Consider the following 25,636-nt stretch of genomic DNA (forward strand, 5'->3'; position numbering starts at 1 on the left):
TCGTTATTTACGATATAAGCATGTTGAGTCTTTAGACTCACTAGACTTGATTGTAGTAGGTTCTGATGATGCCGGGGCCGAGGGCGGGGACCAGTGAGCCAGCTTGGGTCGGCAGTAGTGACACCCGAGGACCTCAGTTTCAGCACATGTTATTTTATGCTCAAACATTTTTACCAGTTGTTGGACATTTTTTGAATTGTTATTTTTGCCAGACTTTATTTTCTTCCGCTGCTATATTTTTTTTTTAACATTGAACTTGATTCATCAGTTGATTTTATGGATGAGGCACTCCATTTATTTTAAAAGAAAAAAAAAATTTTAAATTTTCCGCAAATTTTCAAAGTAAGAATTTTAGGCCCCTTATAGATGGTATCAGAGCCAACCTCTCCGAGTACGGTGTGGTTCGGGGACGAACCAAGCGGAAGCTGGTGGGCATGTAAGGCCCGGGGCCGAAGAGGGTGGGGGGTGATCGCCGGTGACATGAGGTGGCACGGACAATGAGCAGCTCCTGGCAAGCTTCTAGGTGGAGGAAACATGAATGAACCGTTCTTACACCGGAAGGAGAGGGATTCCGAGACTGTTCAGTGTAATGGACTGTACAGTTGAAGCTGGCTCACTGGTCCCCGCCCTCGGCCCCGGCATCATCAGAACCTACAACAATCAAGTCTAGTGAGTCTAAAGACTCAATATGCATATATCGTAAATAACGAGTAAATACTATAGTAAAATTTCATGGAATAAAAATGTCGTGTCATGAGGCATAATGAAAAAGTGTCGTGTCATGATTAATTATAATACGTGCATAACTGAACTGAAAATATCATGGTAAAAAAAATGTTTGCTCCTTGGAGCCCTGTACTGAAATAGCTTGCAATAATTTTCCTGGTGAGATTATGGTATACGCAAGTGGCCCCTGCACTGAAACTGACCGGTAACTGGCGACCGGATAATAAAATGCTCCCATGACCGGTAACTGGCGACCGGATAAAATAGTAAACGTCTAATCAGACTGTAGCCACAGTATACTGGGTTAAAAAAACTCAACTGACCGGTAACTGGCGACCGGACCGGTAACTAGCGACCGGATTTAGCAATAATCTCATGATAGTGAAATGGCCACAAGCAATATCGCATAATCACAAAAATGAACATTTTATATATTTATGCGCGTAATATAATTAAATGGCAGAATTAAATATCCTGTAATAATTTACTGCTTGGATTGGATCGCTCCCAGGCTCGCTGCAACCTAAATATGTCATGAAAAAATATGCAATAGTTTTATGGGACCAAACTATGCAATAACATTCTAAAATGTGACAATTACGCCTACCGACTTCGTATTTAATCATGACTCCGAACCAACACGAACCAACACTGAACCGTCATGTAGTCATGATTAAAATACGCCTAAAATGATAAAATAATGCTCCTAAAATGGTGAGGGCTGAAATCTAGGTGAATTGAGGCCAAAACAAGAAACGCTCTTTCGAGAGTCAATTTGGCACATCGCACCGTAAATTCTCGTACAACTTCAAAAATGATCCGAATGACAAACGGTCAAAAACATGAACTTCCTAACTCAATGAGGCACTGTCCGGTCCAAGGCCATAGGCTAAAAGCCGACCGAGAACTCGAACGAACTACTGAACCGTCACAGAAAGTTGCTGTCCAAAAATACAGCAGCTGTGCTTGGTTTGCTTGCGTCGTTTGCGAGGCTAATGGCCATTGGGGCTTGAACCACCGACCAGAACCTCTTACCAACGTCCCAAGGAATGATTCAAACCATGGCTAACGGCTTTAAACCAGCCATAATTCGGAATATTCCAGCAACAATCGAAAAGATTCACCCGAGAGCACCTTTGCATGCACGTGTGGTGTTTAGCTTTGCTTGCTGTCTCGTGTCGTTCCAGTGGCCATTTGATTGACCATGGCACGACCTAGACATCTAGGGGTATGGTATGAACCGTGGCTAAGGGCCATAGGCCAACCAAGATCCACACCAAACCACCCAAAACCGAAACTCATATGCTGTACCAAGGAAGGGCCGAAATGGGGAAAGGGCTGTTTTTGCGTTTGATTTAAAAACCGATGCACCATGGACTGAGCCACCAAAAGGGCAACTTAGTCACGTCTTAGAGATGCTAGGGAAGTGATCTAAGCATGGCTATATGCCTTGAGGCAGCCCAGATCAGATCCATCCCCTTGACAGCACACAACAGATTTTTCGAAAACTAAAAGGGCCAAGATTGAAGAGTTGCTGTCAAATTCGAATTCTATCATGCATGGGGCTTGTTTGAATGGACCAACATGGTCTTGACACACCCTAGTATGTGTCTAGATGTAGCCTAGTGAGCCTGGAGTCGAGCCATCCACCTGAAACATCAAAACAAGAGAACCCGTGAAGAGCATCATGAAAATCGAAAATTCTGCATTCTTATTTTCTGAAAAATTCTTGATGTATTATGGTTTTTGCTTAATAAAACATGATCATGTAATGAAAATAAATGGTATTAGGACTAGATTGAAGAGTCAAGAAAGAATATATGCATGCCTGGTTTCGTTTGAAAGAAAAACGAAAAGAAGAGACGATCCGGCGCGGAGGAGTGGAGCGCTCTTGCTAGCTTGTTCTTCACTAGATTATTCTCTCTGGTTTCCTACTGAAATCCCACGGTTTTCTACTCTGAAATGGCTCTGATTTTCGTTCATGGGTGAGGGGAGGTGATGGTTAGGAGAGTGAGGGAGATCCACTAATAAAGGAATTCAAATGGTATGACCAAGTCTCCTATCTTTTTGAAATTTGAATTGGTTGATATCAAATGGCTTCTTGGATGGATCTAGAATGAGTGGCCGATCATAGACCATCTAGACTAGGTGAGGATAAGATTGATCATTAATTAAATGGTGCTCCCAAAAATAAAAGAATTATCCTACTAATTAAATACAAAGAAAGGGTCAAAGGTGTTGAGTTGGCAAGGTAATGCTTAGTCATTTAAGGGTGGCCGAATTTACACAATAAAAATGAAGGGGAAATGTTGTTTAGTTGATAAATTTTAATACCTTAAGAGCCTTACCTATCCCTTAATTAATTTAGTGAACTAACCCCTTAATTAAGGAACTTAAATAAATTTATTTTCTACTCACCTCAAGTAATTAAATTAAATACTCAAACCTCCTTTTTTAACTTAAATGAATTTATTTGCTAGCTAAAATAAATTCTGGAAATATTTTCTGAATCTTAAATTTTATCTCTAAACTCCAACTCCAGTCCGGCCTCACTGAAATAACTGAAAGAATAACATTTAAACTACTGAAATAAAATAATTAACTTTACAGAAAGGCACTTTAAGTACTCATGCAATAAAATCAATTTACTTTAAAATACTAGAATTATGCATGGATTATACGTAGTCTAAGTTACGGGTTCTACAATCCTATGGCTGGTTTAAAGCCCTTAGCCATGGTTCGAATCATTCCTTGGGACGTTGGTAAGAGGTTCTGGTCGGTGGTTCAAGCCCCAATGGCCATTAGCCTCGCAAACGACGCAAGCAAACCAAGCACAGCTGCTGTATTTTTGGACAACAACTTTCTGTGACGGTTCAGTGGCTTGTTCGTGTTCTTGGTTGGCTTTTAGCCTATGGCCTTGGACTGGACAGTGCCTCATCGAGTTAGGAAGGTCATGTTTTTGGCCGTTTGTGATTCGGATCATTTTTGAGGTCATACGAGAATTTACGGTGCGATGTGCCAAATTGACTCTCGAAAGAGCGTTTCATGTTTTGGCCTCCATTCACCTAGATTTCGGCCCTCACCATTTTAGGAGCATTTTTTTTTATCATTTTTAGGCGTATTTTAATCATGACTACATGACGGTTCAGTGTTGGTTCGGGTTGGTTCGGAGTCATGATTAAATACGAAGTCGGTAGGCGTAATTGTCACATTTTAGAATGTTATTGCATAGTTTGGTCCCATAAATCTATTGCATATTTTTCATGACATATTTAGGTTGTAGTGAGATTGGGAGCGATCCAATTTAAGCAGTAAATTATTACATGATATTTAATTGTGCCATTTAATTATATTACGTGCATAAATATTTAAAATGCTCATTTTTGAGATTATGCGATATTGCTTGTGACCATTACACTATCATGGGATTATTGCTAAATTCGGTCGCCAGTTACCGGTCCAATCGCCAGTTACCGGTCAATTGAGTTTGTTTCACCCCGTATACTGTGGCTACAGTCTGATCAGACGTTTACTATTTTATCCGGTCGCCAGTTACCGGTCATGGGAGCATTTTATTATCCGGTCGCCAGTTACCGGTCAGTTTCAGTGCAGGGACCACTTGCGTATACCATAATCTCACCAGGAAAATTATTGCAAGCTATTTCAGTACAGGGCTCCAAGGAGCAAACATTTTTTTTACCATGATATTTTCAGTTCAGTTATGCACGTATTATAATTAATCATGACACGACACTTTTTCATTATGCCTCATGACACGACATTTTTATTCCATGAAATTTTACTATAGTATTTACTCGTTATTTACGATATATGCATGTTGAGTCTTTAGACTCACTAGACTTGATTGTTGTAGTTTCTGATGATGCCGGGGCCGAGGGCGGGGACCAGTGAGCAGGCTCGAGTCGGCAGTAGTAGGACCTGAGGACCTCAGTTCAGCATTTATTTTTAATTGATGGCTCAAACATTTTAATTATTGTTGGAAAACTTTTTACTGTTATTTCAAAAATGTTAATTCTTCCGCTGCCACATTGAACATCAAACATTATTGATAAGTTCATTTATGAAGGAGACAATTTTAATTATTTTAAAAAGAAAAATTTTAAATTTTCCGCAAATTTCCAAGTAAGGATTTTATGGTCTTTACAGAGGAGGAAGTCAAAGTCAAAGTCAAATGGCTCAATCATTCAGAGGAGGAAGCCAAAGTCAAATGGCTCAATCATTCAGAGGAGGAAGCTACATGGGAGTCTGAGCCAGAAATGAGGAGTCGGTACCCAGAATTATTCGGTGAGTTATAATTTCGAGGACGAAATTTCTATAAGGGGGGAAGGATTGTAGAACCCGTAACTTAGACTACGTATAAGCCATGCATAATTCTAGTATTTTAAATTAAATTGACTTCATTGCATGAATATTTAAATGTTTTTCTTTGAAGTTAATTATTTTAGCCAGCAGTTTAATTTTATTCTTTCAGTTATTTCAGTGAGGCCGGACTGGAGTTGGAGTTTAGAGATACAATTTAAGATTTAGAAAATATTTTCAGGACTTAATTTAGCTAGCAAGTAAGTTGATTTAAGTTAAAAAGGAGGTCGAGGATTTATTTTAATTACTTGAGGTGAGTAGGAAATAAATTCATTTGAGTTCAATTAATTAAGGGATTTATTCACTAAATTATTCAGGGGATTAGTGAGGATTTTAAGGGTTATAAATTTACTAGCTAAAAAACATTTCCCCTCCATTTATTAGTGAGATTTTCGGCCACCCTATGTCTAGACAACTCCTTTGCCAACTCATTACCTTTAATCCTTTCTTTATATTTAATTAAGTAGGATAATTCTTCAATCTTTTTTTTTAGCACCATTTAATTAACCAATTAGTATTATCCTAGTCTAGTTATCATGAAGGATAATCGGCCACCCCATCCAATCCCTCCAACAATTCATTTGATAGCAAACAACATTTCAAAATTCAAATAATGGTAGACTTGGTCACCCCTTTGTATCCCTTTATTATGGGATCTCCCCTCACTCCCCCAACCCCTTAATCCCCTCCTCCATCACCGAAAACAGCAGCCATTTCAGATTAAAAATCGTGACCCTCATAGCCTAGAACAAGAGAGAAAAGAAAAGGAAAGAAAATCACTCCACCTCCTCCGCGCCGAGTCGTCGTATTCTTTCATTTTTCATTCAAACGAAAACCAAGGCATGTCTAGATTTCTTTCAAACCTCAATCAAGTCCTAGTATTATTTTAAACATCACTTTTACATGATTTTTATACAAGAAAACCGAAATTTATATCAAGCATTTTCGAAATGCATGTGCAGAATTTTTCGACTTTCATGATGCTCTTCACGGTTTTCTCTTGTTTCAGTTGCTACAGGTTATGGTTCGACTCCAGGCTCCCAAGGCGGCTCCTAGACATGTAATAGGATGCATTAGGACCATGTTGGTCCATTCATTCAGTCCCCATGCTTGCTGGAAAACCGAAATAACAGCAAGCTCCCCATAGGTGCAGAATTGTGTTCGAAAATTCAGTTTGCTGTCATAATGGAAATGGATCTGATCATGGCTGCCACAAGGCCCATAGCCATGGTTGGATCACTTCCCTAGCATGTCTAAGACGTGACTAAGTTGCCTTTTTGGTGGCTTGGTCCATGGTGCGCCGGTTTTTAAATCAAATGAAAGTACAGCCCCTCCCCTCTCGGCCCCTTCGGTTTTTGACAGCATGTGTGTGTTCGAGTTTTGTGTATGGGTGTGGATCTTGGTTGGCCTATGGCCCTTAGCCACGGTTCATACTCTACAACCGGATTTCTAGATCGTGTCATGGTCAATCAAATGACCACCGGAGCGATCCGTGACAGCAAAAACAAGAACAAGAGCCCGATGTGCAGAATTTGTTCTCAGGTAAGAACTTTCGGTTGGTTACTGGAATGAGGCGAATCTTGGCTGGCCTAGGGCCCTTAGCCATGGTTCAAATCATTCCTTGGGATGTTTTTGAGAGGTTATGGTCGGTGGTTCAAGCCCCAATGGCCAAAAGTCTCGCAAACGACGCGATGCAAGCGAAGTTGCTGCTGCTGGAATTTGACAGCAACTTGCTGTGAAGGTTTGGAGGCTCGTTTGAGTTGTTGGCTTTTAGCCTATGTCCTTGGACTGGACAGTGCCTCATCAAGTTAGGAAGGTCGTGTTTTTGACCGTTCGTGATTCGGTCCATTTCACCTAGATTTCGACCCTCATCATTTTAGGAGCATTAGTTCATAATTTTAAGCGTATTTTAATCATGACTATATGTCGGTTCAGTGTTGGTTCGGGTTGGTTCGGAGTCATGATTAAATACGAAGTCGTTAGACGTAATTGTCGCATTTTCAAACTTAATTGCATAGTTTGGTCAAGTATAAGCTATTGCATATTTTTCATGGCATATTTAGGTTGCAGCGAGCCTGGGAGCGATCCAATCCAGTTGGTAAAATTACAGGATTTTTCATTATGCCATTTAATTATATTACGTGCATGAAAATAGAAAATACTTATTTTTGAGATTTATGCGATATTGATTGTGGTCAATTCACTATTATGGGAGCATTATTTTACAGGGTCGCCAGTGACCGATCAGTTCAGTTTGGTACCACCCGGTCGCCAGTGACCGGTCAGTTCAGTTCAGTTTGATACTCCCCGGTAGCCAGTTACCGATCAGTTCAGTTCAGTGCAGGGGCCACAGGCGTAGACCATAATCTCAACAGAAAATTATTATCAGTCATTTCAGTACAGGGCTCCAAGGAGCAAACATTTTTACTATGATATTTAATTCAGTCATGCACGTATTATATTTCTCAGTGCAAGTCATTTTCAGTATGCCTCATGACATGATATTTTATCCCATGCAAATTTTACTTTAGTATTTACTCATTACCTACGATATTTGCATGTTGAGTCTTTAGGCTCACTAGACTTGATTGTTTTAGGTACTGATGAGCATGGGGCCGAGGGCGGGGACCAGTGAGCCAGCTTGGGTCGGCAGTAGTGGCACCCGAGGACCTCATTTGCAGCATGTTACCATTTTATGCAAACATTTTTATCCATTGTTGAATATTCTTTAATTGTTATTTTTGGCAAACTTTATTTTCTTCCGCTGCTATATTTTTAAACATTGAACTTGATTCATTAGTTGATTTTATGAATGAGGCAATTTAAGTTCTTTAAAAAGAAACTTTTTAATTTTCCTCAAAATTTTCAAGCAAGGATTTTCGGGCCTTACATCTGTAAGGGGCCTAAAATTCTTACTTTGAAAATTTGCGGAAAATTTAAAATTTTTTTTTCTTTTAAAATAAATGGAGTGCCTCATCCATAAAATCAACTGATGAATCAAGTTCAATGTTTAAAAAAAAATATAGCAGCGGAAGAAAATAAAGTTTGCCAAAAATAACAATTCAAAGAATGTCCAACAACTGGTAAAAATGTTTGAGCATAAAATAACATGTGCTGAAACTGAGGTCCTCGGGTGTCACTACTGCCGACCCAAGCTGGCTCACTGGACCCTGCCCTCGGCCCCGGCATCATGAGAACCTACAACAATCAAGTCTAGTGAGTCTAAAGACTCAACATGCATATATCGTAAATAACGAGTAAATACTATAGTAAAATTTCATGGAATAAAAATGTCATGTCATGAGGCATATCGTAAAAGTGTCGTGTCATGATTAATTATAATACGTGCATAACTGAACTGAAAATATCATGGTAAAAATGTTTGCTCCTTGGAGCCCTGTACTGAAATAGCCTGTAATAATTTTCCTGGTGAGATTATGGTATACGCAAGTGGCCCCTGCACTGAAACTGACCGGTAACTGGCGACCGGATAATAAAATGCTCCCATGACCGGTAACTGGCGACCGGATAAAATAGTAAACGTCTGATCAGACTGTAGCCACAGTATACTGGGTGAAACAAACTCAACTGACCGGTAACTGACGACCGGATTTAGCATTAATCCCATGATAGTGAAATGGCCACAAGCAATATCGCATAATCTCAAAAATGAACATTTTATATATTTATGCACGTAATATAATTAAATGACAGAATTAAATATCTTGTAATAATTTACTGTTTGGATTGGATCGCTCCCAGGCTCGCTGCAACCTAAATATGTCATGAAAAATATGCAATAGATTTATGGGACCAAACTATGCAATAACATTCTAAAATGTGACAATTACGCCTACCAACTTCGTATTTAATCATGACTCCGAACCAACCTGAACCAACACTGAACCGTCATGTAGTCATGATTAAAATACGCCTAAAATGATAAAATAATACTCCTAAAATGGTGAGGGCCGAAATCTAGGTGGATGGAGGCCAAAACAAGAAACGCTCTTTCGAGAGTCAATTTGGCACATCGCACCGTAAATTCTCGTACGACCTCAAAAATGAACCGAATGACAAACGGTCAAAAACATGACCTTCCTGACTCAATGAGACACTGTCCAGTCCAAGGCCATAGGCTAAATTCCGACCGAGAATTCGAACGAGCCACCGAACTGTCACAGCAAGTTGCTGTCCAAAAATACAGCAGCTGTGCTTGGTTTGCTTGCGTCGTTTGCGAGGCTAATGGCAATTGGGGCTTGAACCACCGACCAGAACCTCTTACCAACATCCAAAGGAATGATTCGAACCATGGCTAAGGGCTTTAAACCAGCCAAAATTCAGAATATCCCAGCAACAATCGAAAAGATTCACCCGAGAGCACCTTTGCATGCGCGTATGGTGTTGTGCTTCGCTTGCTGTCTCGACTCGTTCCAGTGGCCATTGATTAACCATGGCACGATCTAGACATCTAGGGGCATGGTTTGAACCGTGTCTAAGGGCCATAGGCCAACCAAGATCCATACCATTCCACAAAACTCGAATACACACATGCTGTCAAAAACTGAAGGGGCCGAGAGGGGAGGGGCTGTTCTTGGATTTGATTTAAAAACCGATGCACCATGGACCGAGCCACCAAAAGGGCAACTTAGTCACGTATTAGACATGCTATGGAAGTGATCCAACCATGGCTATGGGCCTTGTGGCAGCCATGATCAGATCCATCTCCATTTTGACAGCAAACTGAATTTTCGATTACAAATCTGCACCTATGGGGAGCTTGCTGTGATTTCGGTTTTCCAACAAGCATGGGGACTGAATGAATGGACCATCATGGTCCTAATGCATCCTATTACATGTCTAGGAGCCGCCTTGGGAGCCTGGAATCGAACCATCCACCTATAACCACAAAACAAGAGGAAGCCGTGAACTGCACAAGAAAACCGAAATCTGCATGTGATGTTTTTCTGAAAATTCTTTGATGTATTTCGGTTCATACAAGTAATGATGATCATAAAACATAAAAATAATGATAGTATGACTTGATTGAAGAGTCAAGGAAGAATATATGCATGCCTGGTTTCGTTTGAAAGAAAAACGAAAAGAAGAGACGATCCGGCGCGGAGGAGTGGAGCGCTTTGCTACCTAGCTTGTTACTGAATTTTTTCCTCTTGTGTCTATCTATGCAACCCACGGTTTTCTACTCTGAAATGGCTCTGAATTTCGAGATTAGGGAGATGGGGAAATGGTTAGGGGAGTGAGGGAGATGGGTGCAAAATATAAGGGACAAATCAAGACCAAGTCTCCCTCATTTTGAAATTTTGAATTCTTGTTTGATATCAAATGATTTGTTGGTGCTTGTTGGGGTGAGGTGGCCGATCATATACCATATAGACTAGGTGAGGATAAAATTGATCATTAATTAAATGGTGCTCCCAAAAATAAAAGAATTATCCTACTAATTAAATCACCATGACACGACACTTTTACGATATGCCTCATGACATGACATTTTTATTCCATGAAATTTTACTATAGTATTTACTCGTTATTTACGATATATACATGTTGAGTCTTTAGACTCACTAGACTTGATTGTTGTAGGTTCTGATGATGCCGGGGCCGAGGGCAGGGACCAGTGAGCATGCTCGAGTCGGCAGTAGTAGGACCCGAGGACCTCAGTTCAGCATTTATTTTTAATTGATGGCTCAAACCTTTTAATTATTGTTGGAAAAACTTTTTACTGTTATTTCAAAAATGTTAATTCTTCCGCTGCCACATTGAACATCAAACTTTATTGATAAGTTCATTTATGTAGAAGGCAATTTTAATTATTTTAAAAAGAAAAATTTTAAATTTTCCGCAAATTTCCAAGTAAGGATTTTAGGGCCTTTACAGCCATGATGAGCCTAACCATGGATGTGATCCAAAGACCTTCAAGGAAGCGTTATCTGATGCCGATTCATCCAAGTGGCTTGAAGCAATGGAATCTGAGATGAGTTCAATGCATTCGAACCAAGTGTGGAATCTCGTGGATCCACCTGAGGGAAATGTTCCCATAGGGTATAAATGCATTTACAAGAGGAAACTTGGGCCGGATGGGAAGGTATTGACCTTCAAGGCGCGATTGGTAGCAAAAGGATATACTCAAAGACAAGGAGTTGACTTTGAGGAAACCTTTTCTCCAGTTGCAATGTTCAAGTCCATAAAGATATTGCTAGCCATAGCTGCATGGTATGACTATGAGATATGGCAGATGGATGTCAAGACAGCCTTTTTTAATGAGGATATTAAGGAAGAGATTTACATGTCTCAACCTGAAGGGTTTACATCTGTCGGAAGTGAGCATATGGTATGCAAACTTCAAAGATCTATTTATGGTCTAAAGCAGGCATCTAGGAGTTGGAACCTTATATTCGATAGTACAATCAAAGAGTTTGGTTTTACTAAGAATCCTGAGGAACCCTGCGTGTATAAGAAGGTCAGTTGGAGTGCTGTGACATTCCTGGTGCTTTATGTTGATGACATTCTACTCATTGGGAATGATGTAGGAATGTTGAAATCAACTAAAATATGGTTAGCGAGTAAGTTCTCGATGCAAGACTTGGGTGAAGCATCTTTTGTATTGGGAATAAAGATCTATAGAGATAGATCAAGAAGATTGCTTGGTCTCACCCAGTCCACATACATTGATACCATCGTGAAGAGGTTCTCAATGGATGAGTCCAAGAGAGGACATCTACCAATGTGTCATGGCGTGTCCCTATCCAAGTCTATGTCTCCCAAGACTGACGCAGAGATAGAGGCGATGACACGCATTCCATATGCATCTGCAATTGGTAGCATCATGTATGGGATGATATCTACACGTCCTGACGTGGTTTTCGCACTAAGTGTAGTGAGTAGATATCAATCGAACCCTGGTCTTCCACATTGGAAAGCTGTGAAAGACATCCTCAAGTATTTGAGAAGGACCAATAAATTGTTCTTGGTCTATGGGGGTGAAGAACTGAAATTGAAAGGCTATACCGACTCTAGCTTCCAAAGCGATATCGATGAGTCGAAATCAACCTCTGGGTTCATATTCATGCTCAATGGTGCTGCTGTCTCTTGGAAGAGTTCCAAGCAAGACAGTACAGCGGATTCCACCACTGAGGCAGAATACATTGCTGCATCAGCTGCAGCAAAGGAGGCTGTTTGGATAAGGAATTTCCTCCAAGAGTTGGGCGTCATTCCTAATGGAGTTGCTCCTGTCCCAGTGTTTTGTGACAACACGGGAGCCATTGCTCAAGCAAAGGAGCCAAGGTCTCATCAGAAGTCCAAACATTTATTGAGAAAGTACCACATCCTCCGAGAGATTTTGGAAAGAGGAGAAGTCTCGATTTACAAAGTCGGCTCCGCAGATAATGTTGCTGATCCGCTAACTAAGCCTTTACCTGGACCATTATTCGAGAAGCATTGCGAATCGATGGGTTTGAAGCATTTGGGTAGTTTGCTCTAGTGCAAGTGGGAGATTGTTAGAGTAGGTGCCCGTCGAGCCAAGTGTTGGCCGATGGTTCATGTTTAAACTCTATGTATAAACAATCTTTATTTTAATAATATTTCAAATTATTGTTTTGGCACTTCTTTATCTGTATACCCATGCTAGTTGCATAGATAAAGTCATTGAATATACAAATAATAGAAAGAATATGAGATGCTCATATGATGAGTATCATGAAACTCATATTTGCAATACTGTATATTCTAAACAGTTCCTAGTCGATTCAGCCGCCGCTAAGAAGGATATAGGTCGCTCGAGTTTGAGACTAGTATCTGCGATGTGAGTACCATGTTTCATTGGTAGGGGACATTATGATGTCCGAACATGCAGATAGGTGCTCCTTGTAGAGTGCACTAATCAACCCTCCATAAAGGACTTTCCAAGTGGTTCTCACTTATCGAGTGGAAACGTCCTAGTTTATGGTTGTACACCATTAGTCCTTATGACCCGGGACAACATTGTGACTCTATATGCTAGCATTGCACTTTGACTTGTTTATCGACTCTCATGGTGTCGTCAGGTGGCAACGTTGGGTGTTTTGTCGAAACATATAAGAGTCGATGCATTGTAGTCGGGGATTCACCGCTTACCTTCGGGTATGGATATCCTATGTGATCACATGTATATGTAGTATGAAATCTCTGATCAGAGTATGGTGGTAATTATGAAAGGGATTTCATAGATTACACCATCGATGCAACTACGACATGACACATAGTATCGATTCATTGACAACTCTCGATATACCAATGGTTGTAGAATCGGTCGGGATATATGAGTTGAAGGGACCGTATTATACGCTAACCATAATGGAATGGTTCTTGCAGGCACTATCATTTGATACCTAGGGAATCATGTAAGCGATGCTGCTATGCGTTTAACATGATTGGTTGGGTACTATCAGACTTGAGTTCTGACGTTCTTATTATCAAGGAGTTGATAAGTAAGAATGGAGCAACTGGGGTATGCTCGAATAAGGACATGTTTAGTCCGAATCACATAGAAATGTGAACCCACGGCTAGTTGTATCAATGAACCATTGAGGGTCACACAAATGCTAACTTTCTAGATCCCGTTAAGAAGTAAAATAGTTCAATGTGTTGAACGGCTTATAAAGGAGTTTATAAGCGAAAGAAAAAATAGAAGTATGACTTCTATAAGGGGAATGTGACTTTTAATTTGTGGAAGTGTTCCTAAATTAAAAGTTGGCCAAATAAATAATGTATTTGAAAATTGTGATTTTCATAAACATTATTATGAATTGTTGAGGAAACATTCTCTTCTCAAATGAAAAATGCTCTAATTTTTCTAGTGCAAAATTAGAGTGGATTTAGCTTGTTGGTGGTGGACCTAATTTGAAGAAAGATTTCAAGAACAAGGAAAGCTTGTAGAGAGTCTTGCCTTTGAAGAGCTTAGTTGTTTGACAACTAAGTTGGAGCCAACATCAATCTTGAGAGATTGATAGGTATGTTTCTTTAAAATACCCTATGAATGTCATATTGTGTTTTTCGTATTTGCTATACACTATAGGCTTAGGGTGCTCGGTTTTCTTGTTGAAAAACAAATTTTTGAAACTTCCGTTGCGCATTAGGGAACCTTAATCGATCCTCCTTTCATTAATGTGCTGATGAGATATTGTGTGACTGTTGATTGTTATCAGCGAGTAGTATATTTTTATACATATGAGAAAGAGCGTTGGACATTTTATGGGAAGGGTTCTCGTCCCCGTGTTCCGTTGGTATCTGCCATCCGGATGTCTCGATTATTGGAGCATGGACATGAGGGTTATCTTATTTATGTTGTAGATGTGACAGAGAAGAAGAAGGAGGTGGGAATTGAGGAGATACCTATAGTTGCTAAGTTTGCTGATGTATTTCCCGATGAGATTCCAGGCTTCCCACCAGCCCGTGAGGTGGAGTTTGGGATTGAGTTGATGCCAGGTACTTCCCCTATTTCTCGTACTCCTTACAGAATGGCACCAGTAGAGTTGAGAGAGTTAAAAGCCCAGTTACAGGACTTGTTGGACAAGGGATACATTCGCCCTAGTGTATCGCCTTGGGGCGCAACAGTCTTATTTGTGAGAAAGAAAGATGGAACGATGCGGCTTTGTATTGACTATCGACAGCTAAATAAGGTAACGATTAAGAATAAATATCCCCTCCCTCATATTGATGATTTGTTTGATCAGCTACAGGGAACCTCAATATATTCGAAGATTGATTTGAGGTCAGGATATCATCAGATACGAGTTAGAGAGGAGGATATTCAGAAGACAGCATTCAGGACCAGATATGGACATTATGAGTTTTTAATTATGTCGTTTGGGTTGACGAATGCTCCAGCTGTATTCATGAGTTTGATGAATAGGGTATTTCAGCCTTATCTCGATCGGTTTGTTATTGTGTTCATTGATGATATATTGATATAATCCAGGAGTGAGGCTGAGCATGCAGGGCATTTACGTTCAGTATTACAGGTACTGCGAGATAGATAGTTGTATGCCAAACTCAGTAAGTGTGAGTTTTGGTTGGATCGAGTGGTCCTCTTGGGTCATGTTACATCAAGAGATGGGATTTCTGTTGATCCAACGAAGGTCGAAGCCGTGTTACAGTGGTCTGCACCTACATCTGTACCAGAGATCCTTAGTTTCTTGGGTTTAGCAGGTTATTATCGTCGATTTATCGAGGGATTTTCAAAGATTGCTAGACCTTTGACAAAGTTGACTCAGAAAGGTGTGCGATTTCAGTGGTCTGAAGCATGTGAGAGGAGTTTTCAGGAGTTGAAGCACCGACTGACGACTGCACCGGTGTTATCAATTCCTACAGAAAACGAGAGGTTTATTGTTTATACTGATGCATCATTACATGGTTTGGGATGTGTTTTGATGCAGGATCGACATGTTGTGGCATATGCCTCGAGACAGCTGAAACCACACGAAACAAGGTACCCCGTGCATGACTTGGAGTTAGCAGCCATTATCTTTTCCTTGAAGATATGGCGACACTATTTATATGATACTTCGTTTACGATTTATACTGATCATAAGAGCTTGAGATTTCTTTTTACACAGACAGAGTTGAATATGAGACAGAGACGATGGCTAGATTTGTTTAAAGATTATGATTGTGAGATTGAATATCATCCTGGTCGAGCCAATCTTACAGCTGATGCATTGAGCCGTAAAGTGAACTGTACTGCAGAGGATGTGAATCGTTTATCAGCTATGATGATGTCTTGTTGTTCTTTTGGGATATGATTTTGATATCTCGACGACTCCTATCCAGGTATCTACCTTATTAGCTGAACCTGATATATATGGTTGTATTCGTGATGCACAGATGACAGACGAGAGAGTTCAGCGATGGAGGGAGTTAGTTTCTCAGAAACAAGATACTTGTTTTAGAGTGGCTGATGATGGCAGTTTTAGGATGAATGATAGATGGGTAGTTCCTGATATATCTGAGTTGCGCCAGGGCTTGTTGCGGAATGCACATTGTAGTCGATATTCGATCCACCCGGTGGCAAGAAGATGTATAAGGATCTACGTTCTCAGTTTTGGTGGAAGGGAATGAAACATGATGTGATTGATTTTGTACGTCGATGTCTCAATTGTCAACAGATCAAAGCCGAGAGGAGAAGGCCAGGAGGTGAATTGAGGAGTTTAGAAGTACCGACTTGGAAATGGGAACACATATCGATGGATTTTGTGACTCGTTTACCAAGAAGCACTGGAACTATTGATGCTATTTGGGTGATTGTTGATCGATTGACGAAAGTTGCACATTTTATACCCTATAGAATGAGTAGTACGTACTTGACGATGGCACAATTGTATATACGAGAGATTGTACAGTTGCATGTGATTCCAGTGTCTATTATTTCTGATAGAGATCCTTGGATTACTTCTCATTTTTGGGAAGGATTGCAGACTGCGATGGGGACAGAGTTGAGATTGAGTACAGCTTATCATCCCCAGACAGATGGTCAGACTGAGCGTACTATTCAGATGCTGGAGGATATATTGCGTGCTTATGTTATGGATTTTAAATCTGTTTGGCAGTCATCTATTCCATTGATAGAGTTTGCGTATAACAATAGTTATCAGAGTAGTATTCAGATTGCTCCATTTGAGGCATTGTATGGGAGACGTTGTAGATCTCCGTTATACTGGGATGATGTTGATCGAGCTGCAGTTACCAATCCTGATATGATTCATGAGATGGAACAGAAAGTAAAGTTGATACAGCAATGATTGAAAGCAGCGCAAGATAGACAGGCCGCCTATGCAAATCAAAAACGAAGACCCTTAGAGTTTCAGCAAGGCGATCGAGTAATTTTGAAAGTTTCTCCTTTTCGTGGCATAGTGCGATTTGGCATGAAAGGAAAGTTGGCACCGAGATATGTTGACCCGTAGGAGATATTGCAGCGGATAGGCACTTTGGATTATCGATTGGCTCTACCTCCATCTTTATCTGGTATTCATGATGTGTTTCATGTGTCGATGTTGCGGAAGTATGAGCCAGACCCTTAACATGTGTTGGATATTTATGAGGTTCAGTTAGATCCTGATGTGTCTTATTTTGAGAGACCAGTTTGTATTTTGGATCGATCTGAACGGAAGCTTCGTAGTAAGCTTATACCGATGGTGAAGGTTCAGTGAGAGCATAGAGGTGTCGAAGAGGCCACTTGGGAGACAGAGCGGTATATGAGGGAGCTCTACCCCTACTTATTCTGATGGTATGACGTATCTTTATTTATTCATGTTATTACTGTTGTTGATTAATTTCGGGGTCGAAATTCATTCAAGGGGGGTAGAAATGTAATGTCTGAAGTAAATATTACAAGTTGTTGATTTAGTAATGTGAGATTACTAAATAGTTAATGGTTTTTAAAGAGAAAAATATGACATATTTTGATCATATGAAGTCCAAATGATTTGAAATTTGGATATACTGTAGAAAACTCAAAGATATAGAAGTTTCATGTTTTGAGTTTTGAAAATTTTGATTGTTTGACTGGTCCAAAGGGATATACCGTTGTTAAGATGTTAAATATTATATATTATATTATATTATTTTATTTTATTTAATATAATATATTAAAAAAAAGAAAAAAAAAAGAAAAACATTGAGGAAATCAATTCCACCGCACGAACAAAAGATAACATAAACGTGAGGTGAGAGAGAGGGAATTAGAGTTTCGATTTTCTTTTCGATCGTGCGACTTATCGGTTTATCCAATCGACGAACCGACTTCAGTTTTGGGATCGTTGACACGAGGTCTTCGATTTGAGGTATAAATTTTATATTTTTGGTGATGTTTGAAATTCGTCGATTTCTGGAATAAATCCGATAAATTGTTAAATCATACTGAAATTGATGATTGTTGAGTCGTGTATGATTTTAACGAAAGAGAGAAGATTATAGTTGTGTTATTTTGAATTATTCTCAATTTATTATAATTAGGGATTTTTAATCGTTGGATTGAGATTGGAGAGTTGTTTATCAGTTGTTATTAATTCTGATTATATATTCGGAGTCTACGAAGTATAGGCTACACGTTGATATAAAGTTTTCGTAATTTGACGGATGTTGTAAAATAGCCTATTATTTGAAGTTAATTAATTAGGGTGTATTTGATGGTAGTATTGTGAATTAAATACACCAGAATATTAAATTATTGAACGATAAGAATTTATAATCGAGTTTTATATTTTGTTGAATTAATTGTTGTTGGGCTATTCGATGCTATGTATTGAGGTTGTTATGATTGTGTTGATACAGTGACAACGATCTGATAATTCTTGTTGAATTATTTAGATACATCACCAGCCTCGGCATCAAAGAAATAGCCAGATTTTATATATACTCGATTATCAGGTACGTGTTGACGTACGAGCATACGTTGTTATTGTTTAGTATTGATAAATACTATTGTGTTGAACGATGGTAAATCACCGGAATTGAGTGATTTGATATTATATTTGTTGATGTTTATTATTGTTGATGTTGTTGGCTGTCGTTGTTGGGAGACGTCACGTTGATGTTGTTCGTTCAACGATATTGCTGTCGCCGGAGTTGGGGTGCGACGTATCGTTGATGTTATTCGTTCGACGATATTGTTGTCGCTGGTGTTGGGGTACGACGTATCGTCGATGTTGTTGTTTGTTCGACGATATTGCTGTCGTCGGAGTTGGGGTGCGACGTATCGTCGATGTTATTGTTGCAGTGTGATGTTGTTGAGGTTATTGATGGCTGATTGTCCAGAAACGACAAAGGGGGTATTTTTGTTATCATTTCAGTTATATCTTATGTTGTTGTTAATATAACTGTTATGTATTACGACGATGATTGTTGTGTATGCTCACCCTTTGGAGGCTGTTTCTGTTGGACAGGTTACAGGATTATGCCGTGGACAGGATAGTGGTGAAGGACAAGATGTGTCTAGTCCAACAGTTCTGTACTTGATAGGAGATAGAGATAGTATAGCTTATTGTCTTATTTGAGTTGTATGTGTGTATTTTATATACTGTTTCTGCTACACTGATGTAGATAGTGAGATGATTGCACTATTTTGTCGTATATGCATTATATTATTACGTCGTTGAAATGAAAATTTTTATGCATATGACGTCACATGTTGTATGATTACGTGGCGAGGTTTGGGGCGCCAGCTGTTCTGCTGACTTGGATGAGGATTCTTCTGTTGTGACAAGGGCTTTTGTAACTAGTGGAACATATGGTTCTTCTTCATTTCTGGTTCCCAGCTCGAATTTATAGGTCTTTCGGTCAGGAAACAGATCGTGTAACTCAAGTTTGTTCAGATCCTTTGACTTCCTCATGGTTATGGTCTTGTCGTCCCACTCTCTTAATAAGGCTCTCATCACTTTAAGTGCAACCTCCTTGTTGATGTAGTCCTTCTCAAAAGCTGCCAGCTCGATTACTTTTCTGCAGAACTTTTCATCAAATTCGTTCATTGTTTCTCCGGTCCTTCATCTTGAATTATCAAATTTTTGAATTGCCACCATATGCTTTTTATCCTTTGTCCGATAATTTCCTTCACATAGTTGAGCTATTTTTTTTACCAGATTTCTTTAGCATTTAAACATTTTTAATTTTACTGAACATATTTTTATCTAATGTCTTATAAAAGATATCTTTTGCAACATTGTCTAAATTTTCATTTTTTTTGTCCTCAGGAGTCCATTTCATAATGTGTTTCTCTACCATTTAATTTCCATCTGTTACAACAACAGTTGTATTTGCTTTCATAATCTTTATTGGTCCATCCGTGATGATCCGATAGACGTACCAACATTCGGATTTTCCAATCTTCATATTCTGCTTTTGAAAACATAGGGATTTTGCTAAAGGATACTGTTTGATATATCAGATATCCAGAGATTGGAATAAACCCCTCTTATACCTCTTGTTAGGATCAAAGATAACATTTTATAGGGGGTGAACGAACATTTTTGCAAATTATGTCACATAATGTTAAATTTAACTGTGTTAACAACTCAATTCAATATTCTAATCAGCTGACTAATTTGAGCTAATAGAAGTGTGTACTAAGTGCGGAAACTGCTCCGATTACTTAGTGAGTGTAATATAAAATGCAACGACTCAACTTTCTTCAGCTCACTTATCAACACAGATGATATTCTTAGCAACATAAGTAAATAAACTGAATAAAATTGAAATTTAGCCTTTTTTTTTGGGATGAAATTTACAAATAAATTTAAGAAAAATGAAATCTAGCCTCCATTTTTTTGAATTAAATTTACACTCCATTTTTTTGTTTGATTTCTATTTTTTCATTAATTAATGAATTTCAAAATAAATAAAAGGAAAATAAAGTTTACATTCTTGTTCAAAATTTTATAGTTACCTAATTTTTTGATAAGTCTTCTGTGATAAGGTCCCATGTATATATATATATCTAAGACGAATATATGGTTTGAAATCAAATGATAATTTCAACCAGTTGACAATATAAACAACAATATATGGTTTGAAATGTAAATGCTTGCAAAACGTAAGGATACGAGAATTTTATGGATGTTCGGAGAAAACGTTCCCACGTCAGTCACCCCTTCTTTCTCTGTAGGAAAGATTCCACTAAAAGACTTTGACTTTACAAAACTCTTTGCAACAACCCATTCCAAACAGTACTTATCACAGTGCCTGTTTTGGAACTCTTAATGATCACTTTACATTTCTGATTTTAAGAACTCTCAATTCACCAGACACTACTATTAATCAAATAACCAAAAGGTTATTGATGTAAGTAAAACATTCAGTTTTTGTAGCACGAATATGATCCTTGAGTGATCATATATCTTTCTCTTGAGTGTGTGCTTTGATTGAGCGACGAGATATATGATCTTTGATTGCGTTAAGATTCTTTAAGTATGCAGGCTTGAAGATAATCGCACTGTTGAAAGCTTAATGATTATGTATCGCATTGTTGTTTTTGCCTACTCCAAGCTCTTCTTATATAAGCTGTCATTTCAACGGTCGAAAAGAGATGAGTAATGTTAACCTGTAACCTTGGAATGAATATGTGTCACTATCATCTATATACATTAAATGTTCTTCATCAACGCATTTAATGTTCTCTTTGCTAGCACAACTTTGAATCACGTTCTTTGAAGAGTTACTGCTGAGTATTCTCTTATCGTAACTGTTTTTACCATCAGAACTCTGTAGGATAGAAGTAATCTTTCTTTTTTCGGATAGTGACTTAAATGCATATCGATATTGGAACTGGTGCAGAACATGGTTGACTTGTAGCGGTGCAAAACCATTTGAATGTTCTGATCCAGTCAGATAATGTCTTTCAATAAGTGAGCAATAAATAGCTATTTAATGACTCGACATAAAGTCTTCGAACAGCCGGTTGAACTTCTTCTACTTCGAACGATTGAAAGATAGGCGGTCTGAAATTCAATTGGTTGAAGACTAGGCGTTTGAGAGATAAGACGGTTGAACCGATTCCTGTTATACACAAAAGATTGCAGTTGTTTCCTGTAACAGTTAAGTTTTATTTTGATTTTATCGATCACCAAAACTCTTAGGTAATTTCTTTAACAGATATGATTTTAATTTTATAATAAAAATTGTTAATCTTTTGACTTATTTTTACCTTATTGTTTGTCTCCATTGAATTTTTTAGCTTAATGTTTTGATTACTAGAATTTAAAAAAAAACCAAAAAAATATATATTAAGTTTTTGATTTTAAATATCAAATTAATAACGAGGACTAATTGTGTATTAGTTTAAAATATCAGAGACAAAAAATATTGAACAAAAATATTTAGGGATCACAAAAATTTAAGTGGTAAACTAATATACCAAAAGTATACTCAACAACATTGATTTTTTTATATATACTCGTGTAAAAAATATATTATTGTGATAACTAATTTTCTCATTATTTTTATAATACAATACAAACTTAGGTTACTAGAACCAATCAGTATTGATAATTATGAAATCATTAACAAAAATGAATGAGTGAAAAGTTAATCTTTTAGTTCAAAAAATTCTTATCTCCATGTCAAAAGTTATATTTATTACTCAGATTAAATGAATTTTATTTCTCATAATTGTGATCTAGCATGCAAAGCCTTATACTATGCGTGACATGGGTGCCAGTAGGCCAAACCGTAAATACTAAGCATGAGAAACAATACAGTTGTTGGGTGTCATAACAGAACACTTCAAAAGAATCAAAATGACTTTAAATTGATTTTGTTTTAAACAATATTACTCTTGTATAGATCAAAGTGAGAAAATGAGGAAAAAAAGAATTCAAATCTTATTTTTTATGCAAAATAAATTATCTTACATCTAAGTTACTTAAAATGATTTATAAGATTTTTAAAATTTTCTTATGTTTTTTAAATTATTTTTTTGCTCGAAAAATAAAAGTTTTAAAGTATTACATTTGTCTTCATGTTTTATACTCTGTCAAATTTTCATTGATGAATACTTATAGAACTTGTGGCTACCTTTTGAAGGAGGTGATTTATGTATAGAACTTTATAACTTCAAAATATATCATGAAAAATTTAGAAATTATGATTGTGAAAAAAAAATTGATATATTTGTTTTTTGTTTATTACTTTGAATAATCATAGTCTAATCATATTATTTTTACAATTTTAACGTTTGTCTTTTTAAAATAGGTGTCATAGTGATAGTAAGAATATGATTATGATTAGTGAACATTTTAATAAATATTTGTATATTTAGACAGAACATTGCAATACTATATACTTAGTATTCAAGAACTAAAGTAATAAATAAAATCCGAACTTTATCGAGGTATCGTAGATTGAATTAATAGTTAAAAAATAAAATATAGTAAGAGTAAGATGAGAATTGTTCTCCTCGTGTCATCATTTTATGTTCCACGAGTGTAACGCACATGCATATATTCTGGTATAAACACACTTGAATGTAAAATAAAAATAAGTCTAAGAGTTGTTTCCTACCTATCACCTTCTCCCCACCATTGAAACTAGGTATAGAGTTTTCGTGGCCTTTGGCCCGACATAAGTCTCGCGTCCGAGATCCCCCAACCTCATCCCAAATTGTAATTAAAAAAAATAGGTATATAGTTAAGAATTGCATATTGCATATATATATGATGTATAAAGGAGAAAGAATCATGACCAAGAATCTTTACTTGTAAATTACTATTACATCAACAAACAATCACCATCGATCTAATCTCAATCATGAAGTGACCCAAAAAAAAAATAATCAAGAGTAGTGTTCACATGGACAATTTATGTATTATCTGAACTCTTATTTAAAACCAAAGAATTCAATCCTCAAGGCCTCAATCAGGCTTCAAATATACTCTTAATTATAGGACATCTCGGTGATAAAGTTTTCGTCAGAGAGCTAGTAGCTAGAACAAGCCCATGTGAGGCTATGTAACTAGCTAGAAAATTAAACCATAGTTATATATATATATATATATATATATATATATATATAGACACATACACACACACATATATATGTATGTATATATGTATAGATAGATGGACAGAAATGGAGATACACCACATACTTCAGAAAACAATGTATCACTGAAGAGACATGAACCCTATATTGGTGATCATCTGCTCTTTCAATATCCTTCTTTTTTTAGAATATATCAGTTGATCCCTCCTCCATGAGGGTTGTAATCACTATCATTTCTTGGAAGTGGAAATGGATATGGGAAACTAGTTTGTATTCGATGAAGTCCACCACCATTTCCTCCACTTCCATTAATCCTTAGCCTGTTGTATTCCACCTGTCGTGGGATCGGCGTTGCCGTTCGAGGCTGCAGTGTGGCTGGCAGATTATTCTCACTACAAGTCAAACGAATCAGGTCAGCATTGGCAGCGTCGAGCTCTTTTTGCAGGCGGCCAACTTTTTTCTGCAGGAAGGCGATGGCACCAACACAACCATAGACAGGGTCTCGAACACGTGCCTCGGCTTCGTAGGCTAGAGAATTAACTGCGTCCTCTCGTTGGTGGGGGAGAACCTCGTTGAGGAGCTTGGTGACGTTGCTGGCGCCGAAGATTTTGTGAACATTGGCGAATTTTTGGGGCTCTTCTGGTGGGAAATACGGAGCAAACATGCATCCCGGCAAGCATTTTCGCCGCAAGAACTTGCAGGCTGCGCAGGGAGGGTTGTATGAGGTGGATGAGGCCATTGGTCTTGCACTGCATCAATCAAGAAAATAACGAGTAAATTCTTGAAATCAACAGTTTCTTTGATGCACGTAATTATTGCAAAACTTTACAGCTACTAATTGCTTTCGTCAATTCTTTCCCCTTTTGTTTTAACATTGTCTGAATAATTCGTGCAACATCTATAGAATTCATTTTCAAATCTTAACTTTACCTATTTATTGGTTTCAAAAGTTCATCGCTAGATTTTGTTTACTTTAGAAATAATAATACTGGTTTGATTCCATTTTTCTCCTACAAATTTTATATGTCTCTATCTTCCTCACCGTGACACCACTAGGTTAGCTAAATATTTGACCTCGATCAATTATTCTTCTAGGTTTTTTTTTTAATCTTTTTGAGTTTTTTTTTTCATTCACAACCTTCTCGTTTGACCATAAAACATATAGTTCTATGAGTAGGACAATGTCTAAAACTGACAAGGTCATATAAACAAACTTTCCTACGTGTAAGACAATATTTAGAAAATGTGGATGTCAGTTTTTTGATGAAATTGAAATTTTTGTGCAGCCATATATCAAATTTTCCTACAATCACCACTAGGCCAACATGGAAGATGGGTGTATCCGGAATTCGAACGAGGGGATCGGAGGAGTGGATAGAAGAATAAAAAAACTTGGTTTTCGTTAATATTACGATTTCGAAAACAAAAATCAATTTCAAAATATATCACGCATCATTTATGATCCAGCTGTTCAATTAATGTTGTAGTCTAATTGGAAAATATAAATAATCAGTGTATCAGAACTATGTTTTAACATTTTCTTGAAGCTCAAATTTAAATAATTTATACGAAATTTTCTAAATTAAGATTTATTAATTAGAGCCATATATAATGCAATATACAATGAAAACCCTAGCTAGATCAAGAAGCAGTCATTCAGAAATATTATAATATACTAGAGAGCTTAATGAGGGAAACCCTAATGGAAAGAATAAAAAGTTTGCCCTCACTTGAAGATTATTCCTCAGAAGAAGAGTTGAAAATCTAATTAAATGAGTGATGGGTCAAAGAGAATTTAGTGATTGGAGAAGGAATGAAGGGAAAAGACAAAGGTAATAAATGAAAGGTACACTAAAAAAGAAGACTGTGTCACTACTGCAACTAATAATTTTATGGACTAGATGTGTGTGGGTGTGTCAAAATATTTACTTCCTAATTTTTTTCTTGCCTATTTCTAATGCTTTGAGAGATCGAGAATCTTGATAGTTTTCTCGCTTTCGATTT

General features: G+C 37.7%; 1 protein-coding gene across 1 annotated transcript; it reads right to left on the reverse strand.

The window, feature by feature from the left end:
• Positions 1 to 23,825: 23,825 nt before the first annotated feature.
• Positions 23,826 to 24,371, reverse strand: LOC142530509 (protein LATERAL ORGAN BOUNDARIES-like). Its single transcript, XM_075636343.1, has one exon. It carries the CDS (start codon positions 24,369 to 24,371, stop codon positions 23,826 to 23,828), a length of 546 nt encoding a protein of 181 aa, XP_075492458.1.
• Between the last annotated feature and the right edge of the window lie 1,265 nt (positions 24,372 to 25,636).

Source organism: Primulina tabacum, chromosome 17, assembly GCF_025594145.1.
Source record: "Primulina tabacum isolate GXHZ01 chromosome 17, ASM2559414v2, whole genome shotgun sequence".
Taxonomy (NCBI): Eukaryota; Viridiplantae; Streptophyta; class Magnoliopsida; order Lamiales; family Gesneriaceae; genus Primulina; species Primulina tabacum.